An 18885-nucleotide genomic window follows, 5' to 3' on the forward strand; every position below is an offset into this window, starting at 1 on the left:
TTGTCTACGTAAATGAATATAAAATAGCCTATCGTTCTCAATGATGCATAATGAAAATATTCATGAGAATTTCAGTCATTTGAGCCAGAGCACCAAATTAGATCAAGAAATTATTGGCATAAATTAGAACATAAGTAAATTCTTTGAGTTTTTACAACAGCAAGATTCTAATTAAATTTTTGGAGCATCTGCAATGTAGCAGATACTAGGCATAAAATCTTGATAAAGAAATAGTCCTTACCTTTGAGGAGCTCACCATCAAAACTCAGTTTCTGAGCCCATCAATCCATATTTTTGAATCTCTGAAAAGATTTATAGAGCTTTAGAATTAGGAGGAATCCTAGACACCATCTCATCCAAACCAAAAAAAAACGAAACAAAACCCATTGTCACTGAGTCAATTCCGACTCTTAGCAACTCTATATATAGGACAGAGTAGAACTGCCTCATAGGGTTTCCAAGGAGCAGCTGGTGGATTTGAACTGCCGACCTTTTGGTTAGCAGCCAAGCTCTTAACCACTCGCCACCAGGGCCCCTACACCCTGATATTTCTATGTGGAGAAAGTAAGCCCAATGACTTAAAGTAATGTGCATATGGCCACACAGCAATGTACCAATCAGATATTTCAGTTGTTCTCAAATGATCCTTCACTCCTCTCACTCATTAAGCTTCCATGGACTCTGATTAGATTTGTAAAGGATTTAATGATATAACAGGAAAGCAATTTGGAGCCATAAAAGGTCCACTAGCAAAATAATGATTGATCTCAACAGGTGAACCCCAAAATCCCAGTGACTTCATTCAACAGAATTTTATTTTTGGCCTATGTTAAGGCCAATGCTACATGTTCTTGGTTGGCTGGTGGTGGTCCATGCAGTCATTTGGGGAGCCAGGATTCTTCCTTCTAATGTCCTTATCCTCTTCTAGGGCCTCAGAATTTCCCCCATCCAACAGGAAAAGGGAGAAGGAAAATTAAAGAAGACATATAGGAGGTTTATAGTGTTCAGGCCTGGAAGTTGTGCCCAATGCTTCCGTTTATTCCATTGGCTAGAACTCAGCCACATGGCCCTGTCTTACTGCAAGGGAGGCTGGGAAATGCAGTCTAGTTGTGTGCTCAGGAAAAGAGGAGAACACGGTTTTTGATGCTGAGTCTATGTCAGAAAAGGCTACAAAATGCAATACAATATTATTATAGAGGTAAGTGAGGTCTTTATATTGAAGTCATCTTCTTTAAAAGCATGTCTGTTACAGTTGCTGAACCTCTTCCAGGCAGTATCAGCATCTCTAGACAGAGCTAGATAGATAGCTGTCGTTGATTCAACTTCAACTCATGGCAACCTTAAGTTACAAAAGAACAAAATGTTGCCTGGTCCTGCATCATCCTCACAGTCACCGACATGTTCAAGTCCATTGTTGCAGGTACTGCACCAGTCCATTTCACCAAGGGTCTCCCTCACCCTCGTTGGCTCCCTACTTCACTAAACATGATGTCCTCCTCTGGCAATTTATCTCTCCTGATGACATGTCCAAAGCAAGCAAGTCAGACAGAGTTCTGTTGTGATCCATAAGGTTTTTATTGGCCAATTTTCATAAATAGATCACCAAGCCTTTCTTCCTAATATGTCTTAGTCTGGAAGCTCCACCGAACTTGTCCACCATAGGTCACCCTGTTGGTATTTGAAATACCAGTGGCATAGCTTCCAGCATCACAGGATCACACAAGCACCACAGTACGACAAACTGACAGATGGGTGGTGGTGACAGGGTTAAACTCATTGCCATCAAGTCGATTCCAACTCATAGTGGCCCTATGGGACCGAGTAGAACTGCTCCATAGGGTTTTCAAGGAGCGGCTGGTGGATTTGAACTGCAGACCTTTTGCTTAGCATCCAAGTTCTTAACCATTGCACCAACAGGGCTAGGATGATCTATTTTGCCCACCTTTTCTAGTTGCTTCTGGAGTTGCCATGGTGCCATAGTGAAAAGAGCAAGGACTTTGGAGTCACGTGTCCTTGGGTTCCAATCCAAGTTTGGTCCTTAATAACTTTTTGACTTTGAGCAAGTTGCTTAAGCTCTTGGAGTCTTAATTCTCTTATTGTAAAATGGGGCCAGAAAGTATCCTGGAGTTGGGATGAGAATCTGATTAAATCATTCAGGAAACAGGTATTGAGAGCCTCTTATGTGTCAAATCCTGTGTTTCACTTCAAGGAAACAGTGAAGATCAACAAAAAAGACATAGAGTCTAGATGACTAAATAAGAGTATGTAGACTTCATTGTCTCTGGCAGACACTCAATAGAGGTTAGTGTTCTTGCTTTCCTTTACCCCTCTCCACTGCCCACTCTACAAATATGATTTCATCATCTTTTTTTTTTTTTTTTTTTTGGTCCTATGTGTATAAGGTATGAAGATAGGTATATCCCTAGGAATTCCAGATGAAATAAACTGGTGAGTAATCAAGTATCTGTAAAATGAAGAGGTCAGTAGGAAATGTTTCTGTCATTCCTGTTTGATATTAAGCTGACAGGAAGCGTGATTGAAATTGAACCCTAGGAAGCATGTTTAATTTTCAAGGACTTAACAACATAATGATTCGAGCTATAAACCAATACTTCTTCTGGCTGAACCAGAGTAAACAGAATCTTCAAAGCGGACAGCCTTCTTCCTGAGTTGTTGGCCCCTACATTACAAAGCCTCCTTGACAAATCAAAGGAGAGTCTTCGGATGTGGTAACTGGGTTCCCCTGGGCTGGAAGGGCAGTGAGGTTGTAGCTGCCTGTCCTGTGTGCTCACAGGTCAGGGAGAGCGTCAGGGCCTTCCAAGAGGAGGAAGATAACTACAGTGAACCCTTCCTTGAGAGCCGGAACTCGACGGGACTGCCTTGTTTTTCTGGATCTCACAAGTTTTCTGCTTTTGACAAGGTGCAGTCTTTTCTATCACTCGTTTTAGTGGAAAATATTTGACTCGGGTTTCTGCCTTACACAGTTTCGGGATTTCGCAGGTTTTACTGTATATGGTTCCAGCCCAGCCACCTGGATTCTTTGGTCCTATAGCTGAGGCCTTCTCCAGAGACCTCACCCTGGGAATCCCTCACCTCTGGCCCTCCTTGCTTCATTCTTGTCTCTCAGGTCTTGTTTTATTGCTTCTGTGATTTCCAAATAGGACAGAGGACCTTTATATTTGTCTGGTTTGATAGCCTGCCTATTTTTTTACTGTCTCACTTCACTCTTTCCATGGACTTCTGTTTTCTTTCTCCTCCTTTAGTTTTTGTCTTTTTCAATGCAGAATAAGGTATGGAGGAAGGAGAACATTAATGAGCACAGTACATGCCCCAAACCAGGGACGTATAGACCATCTTTATTCCACTTAGCCCTACACCAACCCATTTTTTATGCCCCAAACCATATCTGCATCGCTGACCCTAACTGCAACAGACAGACTAAAGGCACAAGTCTGTGGTCACCTCTACCTAGGGCCAAGGGTTGCCCTACCCCTTAGGCTATGACCTTGACCAAGTTGCTTTCCCTTTCCCAAGACACAGCTTCTTCACATGTAAAATGAGAATACTAATTATTGCTCAGTTTTAGTGTGAGGGACAATATAGATAATGTAATATGCTTAGCAAGGAGCCCTCGTGGCGCAACTGCTAAGCATTCGGTCGCTAACTGAAAGATTGGCGGTTTAAACCTATCCAGTGCCTCCATGGGAGAAAGATCTGGCAATCTGTTTCCATAAAGATTACAGCCAATAAAACCCTATGGGACAGTTCTACTCTGTCACATGGGGTCGCTATAAGTTGGAATTGACTTGATGGCACCCACCACCAACAACAATGTGTTTAGCACCGCAATGCCTAGTACACAGTGACTCTCAAAAAATAAATGATAGATACCACCATCATCATGGTCATCACCACCACCAGGATATCTCCTGGTCAAATGTACCACCACCACCCCTGCCAGGATAACATAAGGGAACAAACGCAGCTGTATTGTTACCTTGCTTCAAACACATTGGAGGATAGATTTGATATATCCCCTAACCAAATGCCATCCAGGTCTGCTAAATAACAAATCACATAGACCAAGAAGGAAAGGGGCCTAGGTCTGACTCAGAAATGGGTTTTCTCATCCTGTTTTTCAGGCCTGATCCCGGAGAATTACCCATTCATTTTAATATCCCTTTAGGATGTTGGTGGCAGAAGACACCGCTTAAAAGTCTATGAATCCTTTTACTGCTGGCTTGCCTCCACCCTATATCTGATTATATTATTCCCTTCTTTCCAGACAAGTATTTTCTAAAGATCCTTTTGTGTGTGGATCTTACCTGGTCACTTCTTGTAGGAGAACTCAGGAAATATTGACCAGGGTTGGGAATAGCCTCGTATCTGTTTTTAGACAGGGGCAGTTTTATCCATGGTAGATTTTTCCTTCTTTCAAAATACACAGTCCATAGCATGTTCAATTAATAAAGGCCTGGGTAAGATTCCAAATTTCCAAGACTAAGAATGTGCTTTGCTTCCTGACCCTGTCAAGCCCCAAGCCTTTGCAAGAAATTTCCATGCGCCATGCATCTGTTGAAAAAAGGCCTTTGATCTTCACACGCACTGGCCAAGAGGACAAGACTAAAATTGGCTAGAGTATGGGGCTCCTGGACCCAGAACGAGTTGGTCCAGTCCAGTGAGAATTTCACCAAACACACTTCTGAACGAATCTTCTCAGTCACCATGTCTCTCTCTCTCTCAGGAACTCTTGACATCTAAGGGTCTGTGTGGTCTACTTGGCACCCTTATGGCTTTTCACGATGTCACCCCACTCCCGTTGTTCATGTCAAACCACACTGGCAGAGTTGCACTTCCCCATTTCATCTGCCACTTCCCGGAAGTGCACTGATATAGTAAGCCTACAAGTTACCTTAGCACAAGGAATCATTTGAATGCTTCAGCCCAGTATTATTTGATTCTAAATAGTAAGCAGCTGCCTTAATCCTAAAGACAAGTTAGAGACCCAGAGAATAGGAGCTACTGGTTCTGGGAACAAGGAGGTTGGAGGAAGTCTGCCTTTACCCAGCTTCACCTTAGAGTATGCCGTCATCTGTCTCCCTGTTGGAACATTGCCTTGGGAATCAGCAGGGAGTCAAGGCTTGGCTTTGCCTGTAACAGTCCAAGTGGCCTTGAGCAAATCATGCCACCTCCTAGGACCTTGATTTCCTTTTCTATAAATGAGGTGGTTCAACGGGCATAAGCCTGAAGGTCCCATATAGCCCCCACTATTCTCTGAATTTTACTAAGTAGAGACCATTGTATTAGGGCCAATTGAGCTAGTTAATTTGCCTCTGAAATTGGACTCATTTGTGTAGAATATAGCTATACGTGAGTTTATCATACATGTCCCTGGCTGATGGTCAGAAAAGCTAAGACTTGGAACTACAAGGTAAAGTGATTTATGAAGACACCCTAGATTGGGTTAGCCAAGCCAGAACCACTTTGGTTTCGGAACCATCATAAACTGGCATGCAGAAGAGCAAGGTGTTGAGTTTTCTAAGCCTTTAGAGTGAAGAGAAAGGAGCCCTGGTGATGGAATGGTTAAGTGCTCTACTGCTAACTGAAAGGTTGGTGGTTCAAACTCACCCAGTGACTGCGGAGAAAGACCTGGTGATCTGCTTTCATAAAGATTACAGCCAAGAAAACCCTATGGGGCAGTCCTAATCCATCACATGAGGTTGCTATGTGTTGGAATCTACTTAACAGCACCCAACCACAACAACAGAGTGAGGAAGACTCTGAAGCTCACCCCTTCTGCTAATGATTCTTCCCATGCTGTGTCTGGATGCATACAAATATAGGCCCACAGCAGTCCATAGGGAAGACAGCCTGGGACTTATGGTGCCCTAATTTCAAACACCAAACAAATGGGCTGTATCATATCGCAACCTACAAGTCAATATTAGCAATGAAATGAAATGAAAATACGGTTGGTTTGGGGCACAGGAAGTTTCTTATCTTGTTTCTTCAGTCACTGGAAAGCAATGTGATCAATACCAAGTGCAAATACATACTCCTAATAAAAAAAAATCATTCATGATTATATTTTAACGAGACCACATCACAGATGTGATTAGGTAGATTATGATTTTAAAAGGTGAGCAATGCTATGTAAATTCCACCATCTTTCCCATCTGCTAAAAATAAGTGTCACCCTCATTAAAATTTCGCCAACTGGAGATGAATTTAGATTAAATTAATGAGTCATTTTTAAATACAGCTATTTCTGCTAGATGGGGCATTGGTGGTTCAGTGGTAGAATTCTCCCCTTCCATGAGGGAGACCCAGGTTCAATTCCTGGCCACTGCATCTCAAGTGCAGCTACCACCTGCCTATCAGTAGAGACTTGTGTGTTGCTATGATGCTGAACAGGTTTTAGCAGAGCTTCCAGACTAAGACAGACTAGGAAGAAAGGCCTGGTGATCTAATTCCAAAAAAAACCCTGTGGATCACAAGCGTTCTATCTGCAGTCAATCATGGGGAGGGTGCAGGACCAGGCAACGATTCACGCCATTGCGCATGGGGTTGCCATGAGTCAGGGTGACTTGATGGTAGGTAATAACAACAATTCCTGCTAGAGTGTGTATTAACTCAGTTAGGCTTTTTCTCCTGGAATCAGTCACACCGATTGGTGGGGAGGAAATCAGAATTGGTGATCCCAAAACCCACTGCCGTTGAGTGGATTCCGACTCATAATGACCCTATAGGACAGAGTAGAACTGCCCCATAGAGTTTCCAAGGAGCGCCTGGCGGATTCAAACTGCAGCTGTAGCACTTAACCGCTACACCACCAGGGTTTCCAGAAGAGGTGATGTTGTTGTTCTTAGGTGCCGTCAAGTCAGTTCTGACTCATAGCGACCCTATGCACAACAGAACGAAACACTGCCCGGTCCTGAGCCATCCTTACAATCGTTGTTATGCTTGAGCTCATTGTTGCAGCCACTGTGTCAATCCACCTCGAGGGTCTTCCTCTTTTCCGCTGACCCTGTACTCTGCCAAGCATGATGTCCTTCTCCAGCGACGGATCCCTCCTGACAACATGTCCAAAGTATGTAAGACGCAGTCTCGCATTCCTTGCCTCTAAGGAGCGTTCTGGCCGCACTTCTTCCGAGACAGATTTGTTCGTTCTCTCGGCAGTCCGTGGTATATTCAATATTCTTCACCAACACCACAATTCAAAGGCGTCAACTCTTCTTCGGTCTTCCTTATTCATTGTCCAGCTTTCACATGCATCTGATGTGATTGAAAATACCATGGCTTGGGTCAGGCGCACCTTAGTCTTCAGGGTGACATCTTTGCTCTTCAACACTTTGAAGAGGTCCTTTGCAGCAGATTTGCCCAAAGCAATGCGTCTTTTGATTTCTTGACTGCTGCTTCCATGGCTGTTGATTGTGGATCCAAGTAAAATGAAATCATTGACAACTTCAATCTTTTCTCTCTTTATCATGATGTTGCTCATTGGTCCAGTTGCTCATTGGACCAATGAGAAGAGGTGATAGCAGGTATAAATGGAGAACTCTAAAGCCAGGCAGCCCATGGTCAGAGTGAAAGCACTTGGAATCAGGAGCCAAGAGAAGATCTCACTTGCCTGAAGTTTTGCCTAAGGGAGGGTTTCTCAAACTCAAAAAAAAAAAAAAAAATAGATCAAACCTGTCACCCTCGAGTCAATTCCCACTCATAGTGACCCTGCAGGACAGAGTAGAGCTGCCCCATAAGGTTTCCAAAGAGTGGCTAGTAGATTTGAACTGCCAGCCTTTTGGTTAGCAGCCAAGCTCTTAACCACAGCACCACCAGGGCTCCTTCTCAATCTCAGCAGTATTGATGTATTGGGCCAGATAATTCTTTGTCGTGAGAGGACAGGGTCACTATGAGTCAGAATCGACTGGACAGCAGCAGGTTTTCTTTGTTTTATAGGATGTTTAGCAGCATCCTGGCCTCTACCTACTCAATGCCAGTAGCATACACATCCTCACCCCAGTTGTGACAATCAAACATGTCTCCAGCCATTGCCAAATGTCCCCTGGGGGGAAAATCACCCAAATGAGAACTACCAGGGCCACACCATAGGCACTTACGGTAACTTGAGCCTCTGTATCTTCTTTTGAGTCAATGTATGGAGCCACAGAATAAATCTAGCAGGGGCAGATTATCCAGTAAGCAAGGTAAACATGGACTTACTCGTGCTTAATTGGAAATCCTGGTGGCATAGTGGTTAAGTACTACCGCTGCTATCCAAGAGGTCAGCAGTTCGAATCCACCAGGCACTCCTTGGAAACTCTATGGGGCAGTTCTACTCTGTCTTATAGGGCCGCTAAGAGTCGGAATCAACTCAACAGTTCTAGGTTTGGTTTTTTTGTTTGTTTAGTAAACCGTTTCACAAGGGTTTCACTTTGATGTGGTATGGTAAAGCCCATGTGAAACTGTTCACTACGGATTAGTAATTAAGCACAAGTAAGCCCGTGCCTACCTTGTGTTGTAGTTATCTAGTGCTGCTGTGGAGCCCTGGTGGCGTAGTGGTTAAGAGCTCAGCTGCTAACCAAAATGTTGGCATTTGAATACTCCAGCCACTCCTTGGAAAACCTATGGGGCAGTTCTACCCAGTCCTATAGGGTCACTATGAGTCAGAATCAACTCAACGGCAACAGGTTTGGCTTTAGTTAGTGCTGCTATGACAGAAATACCACAACTGGATGGCTTTAACAAATGGAAATTTATTCTCTCACAGTCTAATAGGCTAGAAGTCCAAATCAGGGTACCAGCTCCAGGAGAAGGGTTTCTCTCTTTGTCAGCTCTGGAGGAAAGTCCTTGTCATCAATCTTCCCCTGGTCTAGAAGCTTCTCAGCACAGGGACCCTGGGCCCAAAAGATGCACTTTGCTCCTGGCACTACTTTCTTGGTGGTATAAAGTCCCGCTGTCTCTCTGCTTGCTTCTGTCTTTCATATCTCAAAAGAGATTAACCCAAGACACAACCTGATCTAGAAGTTTGAATCCTGCCTCGTTAACATCATAGAGGTAAGATATACAACACATAGGAAAATCACATCAGATGACCAAATGGTAGACAATCACACAATACCGGGAATCATGGCCTAGCCAAGTTGACACACATTTGGTGGGGGACACAATTCAATCCATAACACCTTGGTTATTGGATAATTCACCTTGAACTCTAATGCCAAGGTAATATGCAGGAATAAAGCTTTTCCTCTAGAACATTATCCTCACTTTGGTGGTTTCCTTCCTCAAAAGGCCAACGTATCCCCCAAATTGGAAGCAAATACAGTCAGGATAGCCCAAGGAAGTAAACTGCTCCTTCTGCTTGGGGCAGCAAGCTTGGATCATTTTGCAGCACCTCCGTTTAACTTACCAATTACCCTCAAATGAATACAGTTATGAGACTATACAAGCGGAACATGCAACAATTAGACATATATCTCCACGAGCAGAGCATGTTGGCATGGCCAATTGGATCGTTCACTTCCCTCCACAGAAGCTGTCATCTGTAGATGTTTACCAGGAGAACAGGATAATTGCTAACAGCATGACATTTTTCTTCTTTTAGTTACTATTTGGGCAGGAAAATCTCATGTCAGACTTTCTAAAGCTAGAAATGTCTGTAACTGAAGCTCCGAGTGTTTGAAATTTTCAGAATCATGCCTCCTAAGCATCATTGTCCTCAGACACTATTGCTCCATGGGCAAAACCAGACCTTTGGACACAAGGCCTTTCCTACATTTCTAAAGAAAGGCGCACTTTGCCTCAATTCTTTTTGGGGGAGAGATTTTTGTTTCCTGAAGTTCCAAGTGTTTCCTAAGGAAATATAAAAACCTCTCTTAAAGCAATAGCCATGTTAAAGAGATGACCCATTCATAATTCCACAGGATTCCTCGCTTGTCTAGCCTGACCTACCTTGAGGAAGATCCCAGGTGCTGCACTGCCCCTTAATCAACTTTGTGTGTCTGTAGACAAAAGTTTTAGACCTCTCGGCTGTGGTGGCCTCATCTAAAGAACTTAGCGTAGGGGCTATGAGAGCAGCATTCCTATTTACTGTCTGTAGCTTTAGGCCACATCTCTAGCTCTCTTTGCCAAGGTTTACTCATCTGTAAAATGGGAACAATAACAGCTCTGCCTGACAGCATCGTTGTAATGATCAAATAGCCCAGTAAGTGCTATGCCTGGCACACAGTAGGCCCTCAATAAGTGTTAGCTCTCAATACCATCAACTCGAAATGAAATGATCCTTTTGTCAGTTCTGAATTATTCAGTGGCCTTTTAACCTTCCAGACAGGCAGCTAGGAAACAAAGCAATTCTTCATTACCTGGCTTGTTTTGTTTGCTTGTTTGTTTTTGCCTTCTCTGTAAGCTTTTTGGGCACTGGGAGGCAAAGCCCATACCACCATAAACAATAACTTTTTGAAAAATCAGCAGCAGCAGCCAATGTGGGAAATAAAATCCCACCGTGCACAGCTGTCTCTTGTTTGGTAAATTTACTGGAAGGAAAAGAAAAAAGGTTTAATTAAAAAAGCAGCGCTTAACGTGTCAGCTATGGAGTGAAAAATGTCAGGATTTTAAACAGCGTAGAGATTGAGCAATAAATCCTTGCTGTATACCAAAAAGCATGCGTTTTCAATTAAAAGATCACCAGATGAAGACTCTGAAGACCCATCTCCATTGTCTAGGAGACTTTGAACATGAATGCAACCTCTCTGAGCCTTAGATTCTTTATTTCAAACCCCTAGCTACTTATTTTAGTCCATGAAATTTAGTTCTTTCACTTGTAATGATTATCTAAGGCACTGGCTGTGGATTTCCCATAAGGCAGTAGAGATGTAGCATGGTCAGCTACTTGGGTCTGGATCCTGGCTCTGTCATTTACCAGCTATGTGATTCAGGATAAGTTGTTTAATTAAGATCTGTGTGCCCCAGTTTCCTTATCTATAAAGGAGAGATCCTATTTCTACGTCTTAGGGTTATCATGACAATTAAAGGCAGTGTACTCAGAATGGGTGCCTGACGTATAGTTGACGCTGACTCACGCAGACCCCATGTGTTTCAGAGTAGAACTGTGCTCCATAGGGTTTTCAATGACTGGTTTTGTAGAAGTAGATCACTAGGCCTTTCTACAGAGAGAGGCACACCTGCGTGGACACCAACCACCAGCCTTTTGGCGAAGCATGCAATAAATGTTAGCTCTTGCTTTTATTGCACTTCTAGGAATCTTTAGAGAGGAAAGCCTAGAAAAAAAGATGAGATTGTAATTAGAAATCATAGTGTTTGGATTTCTCCATTTCATGGACCGAATTTGGGAATAAAGACATTAAATGCTTCCCTTTAATTTCTGGCTTATACAGTATTTTCCTTAGCAAGCAATTCATCAAATGCTACCTTCCCCTCTGAGTCTAAATAGGAAGAGTCGGGTCGATTCCGATAAATATTAAATCTCAGCAAAGTTTAAGTTGGGTAATTGCACATTTACCTGATTTTTTTTTTTTTTATCTACATTATATGGAAACTGGCCCCCTAGAGTAGAATGTCCCAAACATCAGTGTGCACATATATCACATGGAGACCTTGTTAAAATACAGATTCTGGTTCATCAGTTCTGGGGCCAGAAATTCCTTTTTTTTTTTTTTCTCTCTCTTTTTAAAAAACTTTTGAACTAAAATTGTGGTAAACTGTATACAAAAAAACTGCCATTTTAAGTCTACAAATCAGTGATATTAATTATATTTACAACATTGTACAACCATCATCACTATTTCCAAAACTTTTTCATCACCCCAAACAAACTCTTTACCCCTTGAGCAGAACCTCTTCATCCCTTCTCTCAGCCGTTAGTAGCCTCTCATCTACTTTCTGTCCCTATGAATTTGCCTATTCTAGATAGTTCTTGGAGCCCTGGTGGCGCAGTGGTTACAAGCTCAGGTTGTTAACCAAAAAGTCAGCAGTTCGAATCCATCAGCCACTCCTTGGAAACCCTATGGGGCAGTTCTACTGTGTCCTGTGGGATCACTATGAGTCGGAATCAACTCGACAGGAGCGTGTTTGGTTTTTTTTTTAGGTAGCTCTTATAAGTGGAATCAAACACTATTTGTCTTTTTGTGTCTGGATTGTTTTAATCAGCGTAAGGTTCACCCATGTCTTAGCGTGTATCAGAATTTCATTTCTTTTTCTGGCTGAATAATCTTCCACTGTATGTATAGATCATATTTTATTTATCCATTCATCTGTTGTTGAACACTGGGGTTGTTTCTGCCTTTTGGCTATTGTAAATAACGCTGCAGTGAACGTCGACGTACAGCCCCTGCTTGAGTCCCTGTTTCCAATTCTTTCGGGTGTATACCTTGGAGTAGAATTGCTGGCTCATTGCAATAGGCTTTTATTTATGTATTTTTTAAATAATGTTATGTTTAAGGTGAAAGTTTACACAGCAAATCAGATTCCCATTTAACAATTTCTGTACAAATTATTTAGTGACATCGCTTACATTTTTCACAATGTGTAATCGTTCTCATTCGTTCCATTTAGTCGTATTATTTCCAGTACTGTAGTTTCCCTGCCCCCCTTACCTTCTCATCTTCACTTTAGAGTGATTTGTGACCATCTGCTCGCCTACAGATGATTTTTCTAAAAGAAGCTCCTTACAGTTGATATTCTTTATTTTATAAGCCAATCTGTTGTTTAGCTAACCAGTGGCCTCAAGGGATAATTTCGGTTTAAGGTTTAAAGCATATCTCAGGGCGATAGCCTTGGGGAGTCCTCTAATCTAAACTAGTCCAGTAAATCTGAACTTTTTATGAATTTGAGTTCTGTTCCGCGTTTTTCTCCCATTCTGTCGGGAACCACCTATTGTGGCCCTGCTCAGATCGGTCAGTAGTAGTAGCCAGGCACCATCTAGTTCTTCCGGTCTCAGGGCGAATAAGGCTGTAGTTCGCATAGACTACACTGTTTTTACACAAACAACATGAGCCTTCTATGTTTGTTTCCCAACCGTGCCTTCCCACCGCGAGACATTTTCGTAAGCGCACTATGTTAACTTTTTTTTACAGCAACATGTAAAAAATTGGGCATAATAGTTCTTATGAAAATACCTTGTAGGGGGAAAGCGAAGCCAGCAAACAAACACGGAAGGCACACATTATCCGTGTACAAATACAGTATGAGTCCTGTAAACTACCTTCTTCTCTGAGTCTTTGGTTTCCTTCTTTGTCTTTTGTTCTGGATAAGTAGAGACCAGTTGTATCTTAAATGGCCACTTGCAAGCTTTTAAGAACCCAGACACTACTCACCACATTGGGATGTAGAACATACACTTTACGAACTAGATTATGCCAGTTAACTTAGTTGTCCCATGAAACTGTGGCCCTAAGCCTTCAAACCCAGAAAACCAATCTTGTGAGGTGTTTGGTTATGTCTGGAAGTATCCGTGTCTGTGTCCCCTATATGGTTTATAATATATATGGATATACATGCATACACGCATACATGTATGTACATATGCATATAGATACATCTATTTGTGCACACATATGTACCCACATATTCATACCCATACGTATACATATATACCCAGTGTCATCGAGTCGGTATACCCATACCTATATATATATTTGTGTAACCACACACATATTTTTTGGTTGTAGAAGAAATTCCAAATTTCTAACAAGCTCTTGGTGATGCTGATGCTATGGGCCCTTTGACTACACTTTGACTAACACGGCCTTAGATATTGACAGGTTGGTTCAGAATGGAGGGGGCAGGAGTCACACCTGGCCATAGTTGGGGGCAAGCAGGTTGGAGAGGTCCAGGGCTTTGGTAAGTCATTGCTGGACTCTCTCTCCTGCCCCAGACTCTTCAACTCTATTTTAAATAATTGAAAAAACTAAGAAGAAAAAAAAAAAAGGATATGAAAAAGACAATAGAAATCTCATCTCTTTCTCTTTATTTTCCTGAACTGTAAAAACCGCATAGAACAGATCACACCAAGCAATTTGACCCATTCCAGCAATGCTGAATTATCTTCTTCAAGACAGGCAGGTAGAAAACAATTAATTCTCTCTTCTATTTCTGCTGTTGGGACAGGACCTGTGAAATGTAATTGCTAAACCCAACTCTCCTTGAGAACGTTGCACGCCCTGTGGGTAATCATGCCATACCACTAGGGCCCTTTGAATGAAATATGGTTTTGATGTATCTAATAGTATTCTGGGAGTCCTTGGTTGGTACAAATGGTTACCATGCTCAGCTGCAAACCAAAAAGCTGGACGTTCAAGTCCACCCAGAGATGTCTCAGAAGAAGAGCCTAGCAGTCTACTTCTGAAAAATCAGCCATTGAAAACTCTAGGCAACAGTTCTACTTAGACACGCATGGTGTCTCCGTGAGTCAGAGTCAACTTGACAGCAATTAGCTTAATAGTATTCTGAGGTCCTGAAAACGTCCCCAGTGTACCTCCTCTCAAGGAGTCCATACCTACCTGAAAAATCTCACCTGCTATCATAACCAAGAATAAGAAAGATAAACAAAATGTGGCAGTGCCTGTATTCTTAAACAAAGGGAAAAAAAAAATCCAGATTGAAATGTCTGTTCCCTAAATGAAGGAAATATTTGCATCCGTCTTGATCCTGGCTGCTTATTTTACAGAAATAAGCAAGGAGGGAAAATGATAACAAGATTCTCTAAAAATGTGGAGGAAGGGCAACTTATAGACCTATGCATTGGTCTACTTTACTAATACCAGCGTATATTTTTGTCCCTTTTGTTAATCTTTGAGTGTAATATATTGGAAGCATAAATACATTTTGCTGCCAAGTAGTGAGAGTTCTTTTCTTCTATAGTGTGTTGTATAAAATTGGCCTGATTACCCAGGAGTCACATTTTGTCTTTTTAGTTGAAAAATTGCTGGTCTCAAATGTTTGTCTTTATCCATAAATTATGCCCCAGGCCTAGACCCCAAAGTTAGAAATGATTCTCACGTATTTCCTGCTTTTGGAAGGGGTATTTCACATTTAAGAACTTAATACAAGGCCCATCTTACACGCTACCTTGTGTTTTTTTCAAAAATGTGTGTTCACACTGGCAACAAGAATAAACATTATGCTCTGACCTTTTGCACAGGAGAAATCTAATCCTGGCAGTAAACATCTGTTCCCTTTTGTGTGCGTTTGTGGCTCTTTAATATGAATATTTCTGCTACAGCTGTAGTTTTCCTAATATCCTAAATGGAATTTCTGTGGCCTTTAGAGTAATTACCTCAAGAGTCATCTAACCTGAGGATTCTCTGATTAAATCTGCTATGAATTATGGGAAACCAAATGACCGTCCCTAGGGGAGGATTCCATTGTGTCCTCCGGAAAATACTTTCCCAGTCTTGGGGGCCTCTGGCCAGTGTTCCAGGAGTCAGCTTGCTCCTATGTGGTTAAATGATTGTAAGATGTTGCTCATGAACCTGGTCACCACCATGTTTTCATGCGGCCGAGTGGAGTTGCCAGCATTGTCTTTGAAAACATGTTGTTTTATTTTTTAACTTCATTTCAGGCTCAGCTTTAAAAGAGATTAATATGCATCCCATTTAAAGATCCTAAAACACATGCTTGAAAAAAAGTTTTAATGGATTTAACTTATTATCAAGAGATTATCGTTGTCGTTTCTGGTTTCAGAATGATTATTTGAGATTTCTAGAGCCATGATGATTGTTTTTCATTGGGATGGCGATTGCCTAATGGAATATGCAGGAAAAGTGGAGAAATGGGAGCAGGCTGATAAGGAAAAGATTTGTTTCTCTCTTAGCAGCTCCCAGATCTCACCCGCTTAATGGACTGAGAATTCCTGCCAATGAAATAAGAGAAACCCTCTGTGATAGCAAACTTAAATTATCCTGCTCACAGGAGCAGAGAAGCCAGGTCTCAATAAAATGGGGAAATTAATAGGCAGTTGCTTAGTTAAAAAAAAAGGCAAGACCATATAGGAGGCAGCCTACTGAACAAAGGCTAATTTTGCAAGACTACCTACAAGAAGATATTTCTAAGGTGGCATTTCGACTGGATAAAGGCTGATCAAGGACCTCATCAGATACTAGTTTATAAAGTCTCAGGAATGAACCAGAAGAGTTGTTTAGCTGAGTGCACCCTGATTGGCATGTTTGAACACCTACTTACCCCCCCGACACACACACACATACGCGTAGTATTCCACTTATGTCTTTCATTCATGATATGCAGGCATAAACACATTATTTAATGAAGGTTAATTTTTTTTAACTTGTGATAAAAATATAAATAGAAGCTCATCATTTTCTTCCCAAGTCCCAGTGTCTTCTTTCTTTACAGAGCTCCACTCCAGATCTGGAAATTGCTGCAAGACATATAGCACTTGGAAGGGAGAGAAAGTGAAGAAAGAGAAGTTTGGGGGAAACAGTGTGGGCACTAAGAGACGCTGAGAAAGGCCATTAGCTGAGCAGCAGGAGGGTAGAACAAGCAGAAAGGGGAAGGGGGGAATCCTCTCACAGACCCCTATGTCTCCCAGGGCCATGGAGGAGAAGAGGGCGACACAGAGAGCTGTAGAATTTAATTCAATTCTGCTCGAGTCAATGAGCAACAAATAATGTGCCAGATTCCATGGTAAACGATGGGACGCAAAGCTAACCAACTATGGTTCAGCTATTCAGGAGCCCACAGATCGAAGCAGGTAAATTAATAATGACGATGCATTATAATACATTCTAAATAGAAACACAGGACTCCATTAATTTACACACACACCTTTATTTCTTCATTTGTTAAAATGACAAAAACAATACTTATTTCTTGGAATTGTTATGAGAGTTGGATGAGATAATATATGAAAAGTGCTGAGGATGCTACCTGAAACATAGTAGGTGCTCATCTAACGGTAATTTTTATTTATGGTGCCTAGTAGGCTTTTTTATAGAGTAAGTGCTCAGTACATTTTAGCTATCATTAACATTACTATTATTTTATGCATGTGAAGTACCTGTACACAATAATAAACACAGAGCGTCTTCCTCTCTCATCCTTTCTGATCCTGATTTCTTCAGGAGCCAGTGACCTGGAAGGCCCCCTCCCCAGCTGTGACCCACGTGTCTTACAATATCCAGAACATCTCACTCAATTTTGCAGGTTTAATTTGTAGAGACTGACAAAGTAGTATCTGAATCTTCCTACTGGGAATACTAACATTCACAAATAAGGTCTCAGAAGCAACACATGATGGTTTATTATTATTACAAACAATAAATGTTTTTCAAAGGAAGACAAACCCCCACAGACTGGACTAGTAAGGGAGGGCTGTGTGGACAGGACCCAAACTGAGGCAGGGAGTTGAATGTTTGTTTAGGTTGAGAAAAGGAAGAAGCATGAGAATGGATCCTACAGGCTTCTTTTCCCCAATTGAAAATTATGGAATTGATCCCCAGAGCACACTTCGAGCACTTACTATATTTCTGCTTAGTGTTAGACCTTGTACATATGTTAGCTCATTTAATTTTCACAACAACACCGTGAGGTATTTTCACCCCCAGTTTACTGTGAGACTCCAAAAAGTCATGTAACCTGTCAAAATTTTTTAAAGTGGCAATTGTGAATTTCCTTTTAAAATAGTCTTTTTCCCTATTTCAGAGAAGTCTCCCCTCTCTCTTCCAAATATTCCAATTTAACAAGTCGTATGGTGTCATCATGGAAGTGTTCACCCACAGAAGCCTTCATTAGTGGATGGAAGGGCAATACAGGTACTGCAGCTTCAGGCCCTTGTTGGAGATTCCCAGACAAGGCAAAGCCCCCATAGACAATCCACAACTTAAAAACCAGTTGTTGAGTTGACTCCAACTCCCAGCAACCCCACGTGTGTCAGAGTAGAACTGTGCTCCATAGGATTTTCAGTGGCTGGTTTTTCAAAAGTAGGTCACCAGGCCTTTCTTCCAAGGCGCCTCTAGGTAGACTCGAACCACCAATTTTTCGGTTAGCAGGAGAATGCGTAAACTATTTGCACCACCCATGGACTCCAGACATTCCAAAGACCCTAGAAACAAACCAGCAGCCTGCCTTCTGCCAACCAGCCCAATACATCTCAGATGTGACTGGGTTAACAGGAATATGTCATTCTTTCAAAGGTCCTGAAAAGATGGTGTGAGATGCCAGTAGCCTTGCCCTGGCGTCCCTCGTGAAGCTCTTCATCAGACACATGTCTGGGCAGCAGTCATTGAGCTGAGACTGTGGTTTAGGCAGAGTGTCTTATTGATAGGAATGCCAGAGTAGAAACAGCTGGTTTATTTACGCAGTCCGCAGGCTGGGAAGAATAGAGTCATCTAGATGTCCTTTCTGTCTTCTCTGCAGCATCTGCCTATGCGGAGCTGCCTTTTGTTGCAGAACTTTGATGCTAACCAGCTATGGCTGACTCTGTCTTTTGCACAGAGCCACATTATTGCTCAATGAATAGCAATTTCTGGAAAATAAAAGACTGTGCTCTGTTCAACTTCAAGGGTGTTTCGATCTGTCTATATCATGTTCAACTATTTCCAAATGATATTTATTGGGATCCTGTCATGCTAAGGCACTGTGCTTAGAGCTGCGGGGATTGAGAGAAGAGCAAGTTGCTTAACATCTAGAAAGGAAAAAAATATATATGTGTACCCAATTGACATAATACAAAGAGACTGTGGTAAGGTCTTGCCTTACAGAAGAGATATAGACAAATATTATAGATATTCAGGAGACAGATCCAAAGAAATAGAGCACCTATCCCAAAGTCCCATAGCTAATAAATGGCAAAACCAGAATTTGAACCTTGACCTATTGGCCAGCAGAGCCATATTCTCAACTACTATCCTT

The 18885-nt window shown here is 41.9% G+C and overlaps 1 protein-coding gene across 16 annotated transcripts in view; it reads left to right on the forward strand.

The window, feature by feature from the left end:
- The window catches only part of THRB (thyroid hormone receptor beta), a 415197-nt gene that overhangs the window by 304761 nt on the left and 91551 nt on the right, over window positions 1–18885 (forward strand). The window contains exon 1 of one of the 16 annotated variants that reach the window (XM_049871020.1): window positions 13097–16726. The exons of the other annotated variants lie outside the window; for them this stretch is intronic. Within the exon in view, the coding sequence (XP_049726977.1) occupies window positions 16690–16726 (37 nt within the window). The 5' untranslated portion in view covers window positions 13097–16689. Of the gene's footprint in view, window positions 1–13096; window positions 16727–18885 lie in introns of those variants that run through there. 16 annotated transcript variants of the gene reach the window in all.

This window comes from Elephas maximus, chromosome 27 (assembly GCF_024166365.1).
Source record: "Elephas maximus indicus isolate mEleMax1 chromosome 27, mEleMax1 primary haplotype, whole genome shotgun sequence".
NCBI classification, from domain to species: Eukaryota; Metazoa; Chordata; class Mammalia; order Proboscidea; family Elephantidae; genus Elephas; species Elephas maximus.